At 48.5% G+C, this 15,815-nt stretch overlaps 1 protein-coding gene across 1 annotated transcript in view; it reads left to right on the top strand.

Moving 5' to 3' along the window:
* The window catches only part of LOC130387846 (activated CDC42 kinase 1-like), a 41,368-nt gene extending 26,731 nt beyond the window's left edge, over nt 1-14,637 (top strand). Inside the window, exons 10-17 of the mRNA XM_056597139.1 lie at nt 3,380-3,474; nt 3,795-3,989; nt 5,174-5,268; nt 6,120-6,541; nt 7,075-8,448; nt 10,970-11,065; nt 13,428-13,558; nt 14,337-14,637. Coding sequence (XP_056453114.1) covers nt 3,380-3,474; nt 3,795-3,989; nt 5,174-5,268; nt 6,120-6,541; nt 7,075-8,448; nt 10,970-11,065; nt 13,428-13,558; nt 14,337-14,343 — 2,415 coding nt within the window. The 3' untranslated portion in view covers nt 14,344-14,637. The remainder of the gene's footprint in view (nt 1-3,379; nt 3,475-3,794; nt 3,990-5,173; nt 5,269-6,119; nt 6,542-7,074; nt 8,449-10,969; nt 11,066-13,427; nt 13,559-14,336) is intronic.
* The last annotated feature ends 1,178 nt before the right edge of the window (nt 14,638-15,815 follow it).

Below are 15,815 nucleotides of genomic sequence, written 5' to 3'. Positions count from 1 at the left end.
TGTAGACATATATGCCACTGGATCAACTCCTGCTTCCCCCTCAGGTATGCCAATGACTCGAAGATTGCAGCGGCGGTTCTTCCATTTTATCAGTTAGCTGCTTGTTAGCTGTGGCAAGATCTTCGACAGCTCTTTCTAGGGACACAACCCATCACTGTAAGAGGTGTTGTTGTTCTAAGTCCCTCATTCGCAGCAGCAATGGGTGTCAGAGCAGCGTCGATCGCCAGTTTAAGTGGATAAGTAATGGCAGAAGTTAGATCAGACATTTCCAATAAAGTTGAGACATTTGATGAACGCTGCAGAAGAGTCATTAGAACTAGCAGACAGAGCGCTAGCATGGTCAGAGTTCTTAGTAGGAGCAGACATAGCTGCGGCAGTAGTCTTGTTCCAATGCTGCCTCTCCGATGCCATCCCAGTAAAATATAAAACTTTATAGATTATAACACGTTGGTATAACTATGTGTGAAAAAATATTTAATTTGAAAAATTTGTAGCAACACCCGGGAGATTTCTCCACCTCTGTCTTGCTCTATCACATTGTCAATCAAAAGTCAAATAGTGACCCTTTTTGGTATTATTACATTTTTGTATATTTGTGGATTCCATTCAATTGGCACAGTAACAAGCTTCAAATTAGAAGCAATAATACACACACACTCTTCAGAAAGTCCTTGAACTGGATAGAGCTCATTGGTTAGGAATAAGAGCACAGTGAGTCAGGTTGCCTTACGATGGGGGGTCTAGTACATAGCAGTGTTGCCACAGTGACCTTGAAAAAGTAATCTGATTACTGATTACTAGTTACTCCTTAAAATAGTAACTTAGTAACTTTACTGATTACTTGATTTTAAAAGTAACTAAGTTAGATTATAAATTACTTTATTGGTCACATTTAGCTGCGACAACACCCCCTGCCACCTCAACAGCACGTTCTAGCGCTCGAGCTGCTCGGACCTCCCCGTGGGTTTAGTTCTCTGGCGATAACGTAGAGGCTCCCACACGCTCTCCTGCTGCCGTCACTCCAGCGCAACACACACACACACACGCAGCACCGCGCGACTAATTCCGCCGCTAATAACGTCTTTTTAGACTTTTGCTTCACACGCACACACACTCTAACACAAACAGGCACAGACAGACCGACCGATACACACACACCACTCCATTGCTCTCAACGCCAATCGGTGATCCGGTAAAAAAATAGTAACGCACAGTGACTTTGATGAGTAACTTTAATCTGATTACTGGTTTGGAAATAGTAACGCGTTAGATTACTCGTTACTGAAAAAAGTGGTCCGAGGCCAGTAACGCGTTACTAAGTAACGCATTACCGGCATCACTGGTTCATAGTAGGAGTTAATGCATTACATTATATATATAGATACTCTTATAATATTAGCTTCACATAATTTTTCTTGCATAGTGGTGGTTAAACTTGTAGAAACAGTCTTTAACATCTACATCCCCTTCAATAAAGCCAGCATCCACTATCCGAGGGCCAACCTTCTTCTCACAAACAGACTTATGGCACCACCTAGAGGACAAGATTAAGACATTATCACAGAAATGATCAAATATCACAAATTAATTTCTTTTGAGCGTTTCCCGAAACTCCTCTTAACATGAACGAGCGTTTACTGCACTCATGATGTTGAAGCCATTGCACTGATTTGTGGTTTATCTATGTCATATTTTTCATATTCACGTGAGTAACTTATAATGAAATACTATTTATCATGTTGACGTGAAATGATTATGATGATGATGATGATGATGATGATGATGATGACGATGATGATGCATTGATGATGTCAGGGGGTGGTAACTCTATATGTAGACGTCACCTGAGCACAGGTGTTTTTGGCTAAAGAGCGGAAGGGCAAACGATTTTCAACCGCATTACGAGATGAGGCGAGTTTTCTGTTTAAGATTAGTTTAATTTATATTGCTGTTACGGTTACGTAATAAAGATTGCATTGTGACGCTACGAAAGGATGAATGCACGTTGATTTACTGACCGCTCCGACACATGACGTAGGATTGTAACTGTCCACTGACATGGTGCTGAAACGGGCTATGTAGGAGGGGGAGACGCAGGAATGTCGCAGGAAAATGGGGTTTAAAAGGGTTAAAATATCTCCCCATCAAGGCCATCAGCAGAGTAGCCTATGAAAAGAATAGACTGCAATAATATGAATGCTAAAGATATTAAAACACAATTGATTAGGCCTAGGCCGACTATATCAGTCCTAATCCTGAGCGCACTGTGCATACATTTTTTACGGCACTTCCCCCCCTGAAATAATTCCATGTTACAAAATCTAAAAATAGCTTGTTCGACAACTACATTTATCTAATGTGCTGATTTCTGAAACATACTTTGTGCAGCAAAGGGAGCCGACTTTATCTGATTCCGCACAAGGTTGCATTGATTGGCGCGCACTCTCTAGTCTAGAATATTTGTAGACATTAAAAATGCAACGTTCCATTCATTCATTATCATTCAAACGCAGAGGCTAGTCATTGACACACGGCTATTGCTGACCCGATTAGGAAAGCTTGGTCTAGATCCTGCCCATATTGTCGGGCAGGATGAAGTAGGCTATAGGTCTTTTTACACTGCCGAGCGGGTTTCAGTCACAGCTTGGCATGCCCGGCGATTTCACCTTCTTATCTCAAGTTTCCTGTGTAATACCGAAGGGGTCAAATCCCCCGTTCGTCACGGCGCGGGCTTTCTTGTTTCACTAGGGAAGGCGGGGCTGCGCACGGAGTCTCTGACCTCTATAGAATAATTTGCATTATTGCATACTCCCGAATGTTTTATTATTTTTATGAATGAAGACACCCGCATGCAATAATGAGTTCACGTCTGAGTGTAGACTACAAACGTGATTAACTATGGTCAGGGATGTTCGTTACTGTCAAGACAGGGTCCAATAAATAGTGAACTTCATCACAGCCTCACCAAAGCCCCTACAGTGCTTAATGCAAACAATCGCAACAAGAAACATCTGCAGAAATTCTCAGTCAACCGCTGGTCTCAGCATGATGCATGTGACATGTCTACTAGAGCCCGACCGATATAGAATTTTTAAGGCCGATACCGATACGAATATTTTGTGATTTAAAAATCCGATATGCCGATATATCGGCCGATATCTATATATAACGATGCTTTCGGGAAACAGTGTGAAAACTGTACGATGCTCGTACGACGCACTCCACGGTCCACTTAGGCTAATTTTCGGGCCCTGATCTCTGATTGTGTGTGTGTGTGTGTGTGTGTGTGTGTGTGTGTGTGTGTGTGTGTGTGTGTGTGTGTATGTCTGTGTGTGTGTGTGTGTGTGTGTGTGTGTGTGTGTGGGGGGGGGTTTTCCAGAGCATGCCAACAGACATGTCCGCCCTCCATGACTTTGAAGAGCAGGACAAGCTGCTGATTCAAATCGATGATGTCATCACCGTCATCGAAGGCAGGTGGGTGAAATCATTGACAACTCAGTGACGGCATGCAGAAGGACTGCATCACGTCATCAGTCGGAGTTTGGTCTTTTTGTAATTTCTCATTATAAATGCAGTATATAACGCCCTATATATATATATATCATGCCACTGGAGCAAAGAGCACAAAGGATTCCATATTACTGAGCTGAGATGTTCTGAGTTCCATCCCCAGTGTCTGCAAACAATCCTTTCAAAATGAGCAAAATAATATAATTTTTTTGAAAAATGTCTGCACTAATAAGCAGCTGTTTCCCCCTGTCTGTCTGTCTGTCTGTCTGTCGGGCTCCCCCCAGGGCGGAGAACTTCTGGTGGCGGGGACAGAACCAGAGGACCCTGAAGCTGGGCCTGTTCCCGAGGCACGTGGTGACGGCGGTGTCCGGCCTGTCGGCCCGGTACATCAGCCGCCCGCTGAAGAACAGCTTCATCCACACGGGCCACGGCGACCACGACCCCCGTCGCGGCTGGGGCTTCCCCGACCGCATCGACGAGTAAGGCCCCACACAAACTGCCTTAGAGCCACGCATTGGCCCAGACGACCACAAGTCCTCTGCTTGTTCATGGAGGGCTCCACTAGAGGGCCGCCATAGAACTCTCAGCATGTTGAAGCTCTGGATGTAGACCAGTGAACCCTCAGCATGTTGAAGCTCTGGATGTAGACCAGTGAACCCTCAGCATGTTGAAGCTCTGGATGTAGACCAGTGAATCCTCAGGGTGTTGACCTCTGGATGGAGGATGTAAAGCAGAGGTACTGATGGGCCGGCCACGGTCCGGGGGCAGGACCAGACGTCACTGTGTCCGGACCTGCCCCTTTAACGGAGAAATGATTGAGAAGTATTACATTTTGATGGAACGCTTCTAGTTTTACGGGAGGAGCTTTTCTAGCCATTACGGCCCTGGTTTTGCTACCCAGGAGACTCGGAGACAAATTGTATGCGTTGTAAATCATCTTGCGTGATGCTACGCCAATCAAATCCGTGCATTCCAATAAGCATTTTTGCGTGAGTCACTGAGTGAGATACCGAATCATACCGGGGAGAGACTGTCATAAAAAGGTTATTTAACAGTATGGACAGACCCTCCCATGTTCATGCAGTTCAAAAGCAGCATGGCTTATATGCTCTGAGACGGTGGCGATCGTACACGTTGGGCTGGTTAGCTCCACATGCTCGGACCCCCATGCAGCACACAGGGAATTCAGTTGAGGTTGTGTGCGTGTGAAAAAAAATGGAGAGCATGTACTGGCACACAGTCACCCATAGATGGTGTAAGCACATCATTTTAAAATGTACAACCATGGCTGGGCATATAAGAGATGGTTTATTTATTATAATGGGCCTATTGTCTTTTTTGAGACATACTGTTCCCCTCTCTCTCTCTCTCTCTCTCTCTCTCTCTGTCTCTGTCTCTGTCTCTGTCTCTTTCTCTGTCTCTGTCTCTCTCTCTGTCTCTTTCTGTCTGTCTCTGTCTCTCTTTTTCTCTCTCTCTCCCTCTCCATCTCTCTGGTGGTTAAATTCTTCCTCTCTGTCTCTCAGCTTGTATCTTGGTAACCCCATGGATCCTCCTGATACTATAGGGGTTAATGTTTTCCTCTCTGTCTCTCAGTTTGTATCTTGGTAACCCCATGGATCCTCCTGATACTCTAGGGGTTAATGTTTTCCTCTCTGTCTCTCAGTTTGTATCTTGGTAACCCCATGGATCCTCCTGATACTCTTCTGGGTGTAGAGTTGCCCTCTCCCCGGCCCGCCCAGCTCCCCGGTCGGGCTAAAAGTGAGTAGCAGTCTCCCCACTTCTGTTCACAGCTTACTGGGTATTGAAGATGGTTAATGGTAAAGACGGTTAATTGTACGCAACAAGGTCGAACACAGGCTCACTGTGTGGTCAAAGAAAGAGTAACAAGATGTAGAACAGTGATGAAGTTTCTTCTCAAGTTTAAACCCCTCTCCATAAACATGGGCTTAATCCTTCATGACCACAGGAAGACCATTGCTTGCTGTCTTTTGTTTTGTTTGTTGTGTTTTGCTTTGTTGCAATATCTTACTTTTCTGTGTTGGACTAATGCGAAGTCCTTCTTTTCCCTTTTGCCTCTCTCCCTCTCGTTCTCGCTCTCGCCCTTTTGCTCTGTTTTTCTGTCTGTCCTTCTGTCTGTCTCTCTTTCTCTCTCTGTCTCTCTGTCTCTCTCTCTCTCTCTCTCTCTCTCTCGCTCCCTCTCTCTTGTTCTCCGTGTGCATTCTATTCACTGCTGCTGCTGTCTTGTTCCTCTCTGCCTGGGGCGGGGTGCGCTTGTTTTGCGCAGCGGACCCCCCGCCGCGGCCTCCCCAGCCCACAGGGTTTCCAAGCAGTAAGTGTGGCCTCCCCTGCTCTCTCCCATCACCCCTGCCCTTTCTGTGTATATCTCCCTCCCTCTCTGTATCTCCCTCTTCGCCAGCTTCACAGTGCTCATACATCTTGGTTAAACTTGTTGTTCCAGGTTGTCCCCAGATTAGTTTTGTGTCTCAACAATGTTTGTGTCCTCACTGTGTTGGTTGAAGTGTGTGTGTATTCATGTGTTATGTATGGGATGTATGGCTGCTAGAGGCAGGGTATTATGTATGAATTATGTATCAAACCTCTTTCTCCAGAGCCGTGCTACGACTCCGTCCCCGAGGATGAGGATGCACCGCTGGGACGCACAGGGCGACTGTTGCTACGGAAACCGGCTTCCATCATGGGGCTCAAGCTCAAGCCGGCCGCCTGGGTCTTGGCCACCAGGCACACGTCGGGGGGGCGGGGCTCCGGCCCGGGCCACGCCCCTCACAGCGAGGTGTCGCTCATTGACTTCGGGGAGGAGTTCTCTTCACCTTCCCCTGTCACGGAGATCCCCGTCCCCTCATTGGCCAAGCTGGCGTTGGACGTGGACCACCTGCTGGACCAGACCCCCCCCCAGGGCCCTTCCGGGCCCTTGCTGCGGCTCCTCCACCCCACGCCGTTGGTGGACTGGAACGCCCGACCGCTACCCCCGCCCCCTGAGTACGACCGCGTGGCGCAGGACGAGGACATTGAGGTAGGGATCTGATCAGATCTATTACAGCGTTATTAAATCATGAATTCATAGCCTTTACACACCAAAATACAAACTCTTTGTGCTTTATATTTTGTTAAAAACACTAAAACACTGAGAATACAATTATGAAACAACAAAATGCAATTTGTGCAATAAAATGTATTTAAAATGTGTATGTGTATATCTGTATTAAAAATAGGAAATACTGGAAATAACCAAAGAATACAAACAGAATGATGAACTTCAATAATGCATAAAGATTATAATAAATAGACCATAACCTTGTAAAAGCAATAGTAATGTTACGTTTGCTAAGCAATGTGAGCAAAAGCCAGCTAGGCATTCCTCGATGTTAGTTGTTGGTGTAGTGAGGGGCAGAGAGTTGGCAGAGCCTGATGAAGTCCGCCAGGGTTCATATCAATCATATCCTTTAGCGCCAGAGAACGCTCTCATCTCGAAGGAAATGCTAACGTCGCATGGGCAGACTATGAGAGACGAGTCCGTGTGACATCATGCTCTCCTGGTTTCCCCAGGTGAGCTCCTTCACCAGCGTGGAGCAGCAGTATGCAGAGCCCCCGAGGGACGGCACTCCTCCCCGTGGGTTGGTGGAGGGGGAGACCCTCTGCCCCCCGGGCGTCAATGCCCTGCGTCAATGCCCTGTCAATGCCCTGCCCCTCCCCCCGCCACCTGCCCCTTCCTCCTCCTCCGTGGCGGCGTCCCTCTTCCAGGAGCTCCAGAAGGAGGTTATGAGGAGGCTCAGCGCCCCCCCCCCGGGAGCAGGGGGAGGAGCCTCTCCCTCCCGGACGCCGCTGGCTTCGTCTCAGGAGCCGGTCGAGACGCACAAGGTGGTGCCGTCGTTCACCGAGGACAGACCCCAGATACCGCCCCGCGTCCCCATCCCCCCGCGGCCGCTGAAGAGGGGCGACTACACGCCCTTCCGCTGGTCGGCTGACCACTCCCTGTCGCCGCCCCCCACCACCGCCTCAGTGGAGGACCTCTCAGGCCCGGAGACCAGGGGCATACCGCCTCAGATCCCCCCAAGGGATCCTCTGTCACCGCCCGGCTCCAGGACCCCAAGCCCCATGGGCCTGGGGCTGGGCTCCCCCCACCAAAGAGCCTTCTCAACCAGCCCCGGCACCCAGTCGGCTCCCATCGCCTCCCCCTGCTCCTACCTCACAAGCTCCCTAGGGAAACTCATGCCAACTACACACAGCTTCGCCTCAGACCCCAAGTATACCGCGCCCAAGGTGATCCATGCCCAGCCGTACCCCAAGGACCTGGCCAGTAAGGGTCCCTGCATCCTCCCCATCGTCCGCGACGGCCTCAAGGTCAGCAGCACCCATTACTACCTCCTGCCCGACCGGCCTCCGTACCTCGACCGCTACGACCGCTTCTTCCGGGAGGCCGAGAGTCTGTCCACCCACACCCCCCCTGGCGGTGGGGGTGCGGAGGACAGGCAGACGCGTCAGGCGAACACGGCCACCGTCAGACCCATGGTGGTCAGCAGCCAGACCCTCGTCCAGGGTCTGGGCCAGGGCCAAGGTCTGGGCCAGAGCCAGACCCTCGTCCAGGGTCTGGGCCAGGGCCAAGGTCTGGGCCAGGGTCAGGGCCTTGGCCAGGGTCTGGGCCAGGGCCAAGGTCTGGGCCTGGGCCAGGATCTGGGCCAGGGTCTGGGTCAGGGCCTTGGCCAGGGTCTGGGCCAGGGTCAGGGTCAGGGCCAGGGTCAGGGTCAGGGCCAGCTTGGTGACCTCAAGGCTAACCCCTCCTCCAACAACAACAGCAGCCTGGGCGGGGTCCGGGGTCCGGGGCTGAGGACCTCGTTGAGTCTGCCCAGGGTCTGTTCAGAAGGTTCTGAAGCCCCGGGAGCTCCCGAGGCTGAGACGAGCAGGGCTGAGACGGTCCACATGGTAAGTTCAGCTGCTTCAGGTTTGACGTCATTCTTTCCGAGTTTCCCCTGCTTCTGATATTATGTATTGATTGAAACCGAGGTAATGGCAGAAACATTTACCATTCATCGTTGTTATGGATGATATGTTTGACTGTGAATGTGTTGACCATCTCTTTGTGCTGCACCTTGTGGTGCTTCACTCTATCAGTCTTCAAGACATCCACTTGGATCGATGTGAGCGAGGGGAGAGGACAGAGAATCAGAAAGTATAACATTACAGTACAGAGGTGGCTAGAAACCACAGACATCCATCTCCCATTGGAAATCGCGTCTCAGTGTGGCTACCGCCACTGAGACAATGAGCGGCGTTCAATAATGCACTGGATTCCATATTTATAGTTTGCTGTTTGTATGGATGGTGTTTGACAGTTTGCTAGTGAGTATTGAATCAAATGGTAATGGAACAGTAGAGGGCAGCAGTGGGCCGTGTGTGTGTGTGTGTGTGTGTGTGTGTGTGTGTGTGTGTGTGTGTGTGTGTGTGTGTGTGTGTGTGTGTGTGTGTGTGTGTGTGTGTGTGTGTGTGTGTGTGTGTGTGTGTGTGTGCGTGTGTGTGTGTGCGTGTGTGCACTTTCACGGTCGTGCAAATAAACATTAATTGTGTTGAAGGAGAAATTCTGAGAGAGTGTGTGTGTGTGCAGGTTGCCTTTTGACTCTCTGGCACATTGACGCATACACAAATTGATGTGTTTTGTAAATGAATTGATTGCCTTTTCCGGTTAATTGAATTCTATACGAACGGGTAAATCACGATTTAAATTGAAAGTTTGTTTACGGGAATAGAAAAAGCTGTGCTCATTAAATAGACCACTGCCATATGGAGAGAACAGTTGAGGAAGGTAAGGTGCTGCAAAGCGTGTCAGAAATACAAAGATATGAACAATGCAATGCCAGGAATCTATAATTCATTGAAAGGGTCGCTTTTCTACTACTGTACGAGCTTGCGGTGGTTATTGGAAAGAATGTGATGTAATGCATGCGCTTTTCAGATTCAATAAAAAAAATGCAAGTGTATTGTAAGAAAACATATTAATGCCCATGGTAGAGTAACAACAACAAAATAACACTCTCCATCTTTGATGGACCTCCACACTTCTGTTGTTCTAATGGCTGATGATCAAAATGAGTTGAATCAAATGACGCCATAAATGTAATACTACCACAGCCCATGTTCAAACAGAATGAACTGTGAATCAACAACATATTGGGAAAAAATCTTAAATTGCAATACTTACAGTTTGGATTTCTCGGAAACACGACCATCGAGTTAGAGGCCGACCTATCCCATTACACCTTTGGTGGACTCCACTCCCACGCCCGCTGACGTGTCTACAGGGGTGCTGGTGAGATGGCTGGTAATGGTTGATCTAGATCCCATCTCCTGGCAGAGTAGGGGCCCTTTCAGTTCAGCCCCAGCCTGAGGCTCCTCTCCTGGAGGACACGTTCAGAGAGGCCTGTGGATTTAATGCCCCCCTATCCACACCCCTTCAGAGAGGACTGTGGAAGAAATACCCCCCTATCCACACCCCTTCAGAGAGGACTGTGGATGAAATACCCCCCTATCCTGGCTCGGTTCACACTAGACTAGACAGGATCTGATGAGCTGCTGTGATAATGGTCAGGTGCTGGACACCACCGTAAACATCCAGTTTAATTGTAGCGCTGTGGTCCAATAACAGAGGGAGATGGTACTGTCCGATTAAAGAATGGCAGCTCTACTAATGTCCCTTCAAATGTACCCAATGCCCTGCTACAGAAACTCATGCTTTGTGGGTGGGTGTGTTTGTGTGCATGTGTTTGTGTGTGTGTGTATGTGTGTGTGTGTGTGTGTGTGTGTGTGTGTGTGTGTGTGTGTGTGTGTGTGTGTGTGTGTGTGTGTGTGTGTGATGGTTAGTGTGAGCGTGTGGAAGTGTATTTGTGTGGATTTTTTTCAGCACTTGGTCTTTTATTCTCCCACAAAATTGTTTCCTAACAAAAGCCTCAACAGAGGACGTAAGACTAAATCAACCGGAATGTTTGTTGACTCAGCAGGGATCGTATAAAGGAGAAAAGGGAGATTGATAGTTGAAAGCATTATAAGATGCCTGAGAGGCTTACTACATTATATTCCACTTTGAGTTGTCACATTTTGTGATGAATAAAGATATTTTCACCATAAATGCTTAGAGAAAAGGCACAAAGTGCAGCGTAAAACTTGTTTGCAAATAGTGTTTGACGCACAAAAACCTATGCCACTGTGTGTTTGTTTGTGCGTGTAGGTTTGCATGTTTATGTGTTTGTGTCTGTGTGTCTGCATGTGTGTATATGTAGATGGGTAGGTGTGCATGTGCATTTCTGTGGATACGTGTGCGTGTGTCTGTGTGGGTGTGTGAGGTTGCGTGTGTAAATCTGACATAAAAAAAAATCTGACATTGACAACACCAGATCAGCATAGGATTCTGGGTTTTGCTGATAACCATGGCAACCTGCTTTGTGTTTCGCAGGTGCAGCAGGCTGTGCACGGAGTGACCGTGGAGGAATGCCAGACGGCCCTCCAGAACCAAGGCTGGAGCGTTCTCCAAGCCGTGCACTATCTCAAGGTACCACAGCTGAGCTACACTGAGGAGGGCACCGGCATCCCGCACCAGGGGCTACGCCCTATTGTGGGCGTAGCATCAGGGGGTAGGATTAGGAGCTATGCCAACAACAGGGCTTTGTCTCGGGATTTTGTGAAATGCAGAAATAAAAAGTACAATTTCGTGATGCAAAATGCATGTGAGCGAAATGCTATACAAACATAGAAGTATACAAGTATTCTTAATTTGCAGTGTGCAAACGGTGAGGACAGAGGAAGGAATTCTACTCTGAAGAATATACACAGAATAGATATATTTATATTTAATTTGAATTCTTCTCACATCTACTGAAATGTAGTCCATTGGGATTCCATTCTAAGGACACATTTTTACCTACTCAAACTAACGCTATCAGCACACTATGAAATTATCATTACAGGTTAAGATTAGGGCGTTAATATGTGGAAGCATGTTCCTGATTGGGACTGTGATAGTTTAACTCCATCACAGCCCCCAGGAAGTGTGTGCTCACGCATGTAGCTATGAGGTCTTTCTAGAGATAAAAATAAAATTAGTAACAAAATGCAACCGTTGAGAACTTCTCTGAGATGAGTAAATGTGATGTGACTTTGTGGTTGCCGTGGGCGACATCTGTTAATGCTCGAGCCAAGCACATTTCTCAAACCCTGCTTCAGTATTATGACGGTGAGAGCCTCAGGGCCTCAGCCCTACCATACAGTACGCATAGAAAGAACCTTGAAATAGGGACCAGGGTGAGAGATATCCTTATCTCTTATTTAAAAAAAAAAACGTTCATTTTTGAATAAATAAGGACATCTCAACATGACATTAATACCAAATTGAACCGAAATTCCCATGATTTGGGAGTTTCAATGGAATACAGATTGAATACCCAGCGGCCCCTCAACACCCGATAGCTCCAGTGAACCTACTGAGACGTGTGTTTAAACGTCTCTGCTATGACATCAGACCTGCTGGAGAAGCCTCCGTGTTGAGGACACAAAGAAACGCTGGGTGGATCCTGGCTGAAGGCCAGCGCCTGGAGACCCAGTCTGCTGCTGAACATCCAGCCCCTAAATCATAGAGGCTCAGTGAGGCTGACAGTGGAGCTGACAGTAGAGCTGACAGTGAGGCTGACAGTGAGGCTGACAGTGAGGCTGACAGTAGAGCTGACAGTGAGGCTGACAGTGAGGCTGACAGTGGAGCTGACAGTAGAGCTGACAGTAGAGCTGACAGTGGAGCTGACAGTGGAGCTGACATTGAGGCTGACAGTGGAGCTGACAGTAGAGCTGAAAGTGAGGCTGACAGTAGAGCTTACAGTGAGGCTGACAGTAGTGCTGACAGTGAGGCTAACAGTAGAGCTGACAGTAGAGCTGAAAGTGAGGCTGACAGTAGAGCTTACAGTGAGGCTGACAGTAGAGCTGACAGTAGAGCTGACAGTGAGGCTGACAGTAGAGCTGACAGTGAGGCTGACAGTAGAGCTGAAAGTGAGGCTGACAGTAGAGCTGACAATGAGGCTGACAATTCCAGTCTATTTACAAACAGTACGTGCTCTACAAAGTGCCTGATGAAATGGAGTCAAGTCACACAATCGTGTAAAAACACAGTTCATTAATTTTGCTGTACTTCATAGTTTTTCCCCTGCTGTACATCACTAGCCAGCTGTGTCTCCGTGTGAGGCAGGCTGTCTTCAGTCCCTCTCCTCCCCCTCCTCCTCATCCTCACTGCGAGAGAGAGAGAGAGAGAGAGAGAGAGAGAGGAGAGAGAGAGAGAGAGAGAGAGAGAGAGAGAGAGAGAGAGAGAGAGAGAGAGCAAATGGGCGAGAACGAGAGAGAGCAAAAGGGCGAGAACGAGAGAGAGAGAGGTTTCTCCATCATTGCCCCTCCCTAGAAACATCATCTGTATGTAGAGCCCGAAGACTCTTCATAACCTTATAGTCTCAGGTCAAATATTGAACCCCCCTTTTCCGAGGGCTATCTCTCAACGCACTGGGTCAATTAAAATGGATCAACTCTCTTTCCAATAGAGATGAGCTATGTGCTTCTCAATCTCCCTCTCTTTGATTTCTCACATTTTGAGCCTTCTTTTCTTTTCTCTTCTCTGTTCCTCTGTCCTCTTCTCTCTTTCTCACCCTCAGAGTCGGGAGGTTTGTCCGTGCCCTTCAAAGGGCCTGTGAAAACCTTATAGGCTGTGATTAAGGAAATTTGTATATATATTATGGAAAGGAATGTGGTTTCACTCTCCTCTGTGACTCTTCATCTGAAGAGTAATCTCTCCTCTCCTCCCCCACCTCTCTCCCGCCTACCCTGCTCTCCTCTTTCCTTCCCTCCCTCCACCCCCCTCCAACCCTATTCCTCCCCTGCAGGTGGAGCAGTTGTTCTGCCTGGGTGTGGGGACCAGGGCAGAGTGCCTGAAGCTGCTGGAGGTCTGTGAGTGGAACCTGGAGCTGGCCAGCACCCAGCTGCTGGACAGCTGGGGCTCCACCAGGAGACAGAGGTACTAGGCCTGGGCTAACGGACAGGTTACTAAAGGTTATCTAATAACAAAGGTATTTCAGTTAAATTAAGTTAATTTACATTATTTTTGTTACTTGGACTAGACTATTTACCTGACCCATGGTTTGCTAATCTAGAATTTCTAATCTTTTCATAATCTTGAAGCAGTTTCCTATTATCAAGGCCTCTGGATGAGTTCACAGTGTTCAATAATTTAAGATAAATCTTAGTTCTCCTTCGTCCTGCCTAATTTCTCTTTCCTGATGATAAACCATGTCAGTATGAATGGCATAGCAGGACCGATAGAATCCTAAATTAATTGGTAACACTTTGCAATAAGTGTATATTAATTAACCCTTAATTCATATTAGGTAATGAAGTTGTAGGCCCTACTATATAGCAATAGCATAGGGTTAAAGGTTAGGAGTGGTGGGTTAGGATTGTATACTATATTGTAATTCACTACTTAGTTAGGGTCAACCTAAACCATAATAACCATAATACAATAATGAATAACTTAGTTAACATGAACACCATAACATAGTTTAAATAAACAACTTGCGTGAACATGAACAACATCGGTAAATTATGAGAGACGTTCATTTAACTCTTAATTAACGAAGTTAATGCTTATGACTGCGTTATCTAATGTGATTTCTGCTTTAATGTAACATTTTACTCCAAAAATGTTTTCTCAAATAATTTCCTTTAGAAACACTTTAAAGAGTAAAACAGTAAATGAGTTGAGTCCAATGTGTGCTTTTCTTGTCAATTTGCAGGCGGTGATGGATATCTGCTCACTTCCGCTCCTCTAGTAGGATATCAGCTTGTTGCCGTGGACACAGGGTCGGTCTGTGGGCTCCTCCCATGTTTGACCCCGGGTTTGAAGCCTTATCATGGGGGAGGAATGGACAGAAATTGAGAATCGCCTCAGCCCAATTCAATTTACTCTGCACAAAATGATGAGGACACCTGATAAATAAAAACGCTAGCAGAAAGGAAACATCCACAACTGAAAGACAGATATAAATCATATTGATGTCTATTCTCGCCCTAGTAATGACCTTTGAGCTGCACTAAGAGGTTTAATATATATATATATATATATATATATATATATATATATAGTGGTATCCCGGTCCTCGGTTGGACCGGGTTCCACGGACAAAACTCGCTTGACCTTCGGGTTTTAGCCATTTCAGCCATTTATTTAACAATCAACTTAACAATCAAACCATAAAGGAGATGCGGTCTCTCGGGCCTCCGTGGGCCTCTAGGCTCTCACTGCCACGAGCACTTCCTTCCTGCTCCCGTGCCCGTGCTGTGCTGTGCTGTGCCTCCTTTTAAAATGGCTCCCGTGCTTTCGGCCAGGTGTCCCCCAATCACCCTGATTGGGGTGCCGAAAGGGCTGCTCTCCATCGCCGGCTGGTGGGTGGGGGTGGTACACCCCGTCCTCCACGGTACCCCGGGCCCGTCCAGGCCGAGGACCACGTGGCGGGATGCCACACTCCTCCACCCTTTGTCCAAGCCCCAGGTAGCCGAGGGACCCGCCCAGGATGGTGTCTCGCCGGGGCCGGGTGTCTCCTGCGGCGACGGCTGCGTCCCTCGCGTCGGCCGCGTCGTCTCCGGCCGCGTCGTCTCCGGCCGCCTCGTCTCCGGCCGCCTCGTCTCCGGCCGCCTCGTCTCCCGCCGCCTCGTCTCCCGCCGCCTCGTCTCCCGCCGCCTCGTCTCCCGCCGCTTCGTCTCCCGCTGCGCCGGCGGCGGCTGCCTCTCCTGCCGCGGCGGCGACCGCATTTCTCCTGCCCCGGGACTCTAGTGCCGGGTCCCAAAGCCGACGGAATATCGGGCAATCCCTCCCAATTAGGAACGGCACCGGGAGGGGTGGCACGACCCCTGCCCTAGCCGTGAACACCCCCTGTGGTGTCCGGACGACCACGTGGCAGGTCTCGTAAGTTTGTGTGTCCCCGTGTACGCATGTCACCTCCATTGGTGACCCTTCCCTTCCCCCCGCCAGGTCGGGCCGGAGGAGGGTGACCATGCTGCCAGTGTCTACTATGGCCTGCGTCTGTTTGGACATGACTCTCGCAGGTACGGTTGGGCACCCTGACGCTTCCTTGGCCCAACATGTCGCCAGCATGCAGGGCCGGCCCGTCCCCACGTCCGCGTAGGCCGACGGCACTGTCACGTCCCGTGACAGTGCCGGGACGTGACAGCCCACAATAATCTTTCCCACAGTTAGTTCCACTCTCTGTTGTTTT

This window comes from Gadus chalcogrammus, chromosome 8, assembly GCF_026213295.1.
Source record: "Gadus chalcogrammus isolate NIFS_2021 chromosome 8, NIFS_Gcha_1.0, whole genome shotgun sequence".
Taxonomy (NCBI): domain Eukaryota; kingdom Metazoa; phylum Chordata; class Actinopteri; order Gadiformes; family Gadidae; genus Gadus; species Gadus chalcogrammus.
The sequence above is the reverse complement of the archived record's forward strand: the minus strand, read 5'-3'. Positions and strand labels throughout refer to the sequence as shown.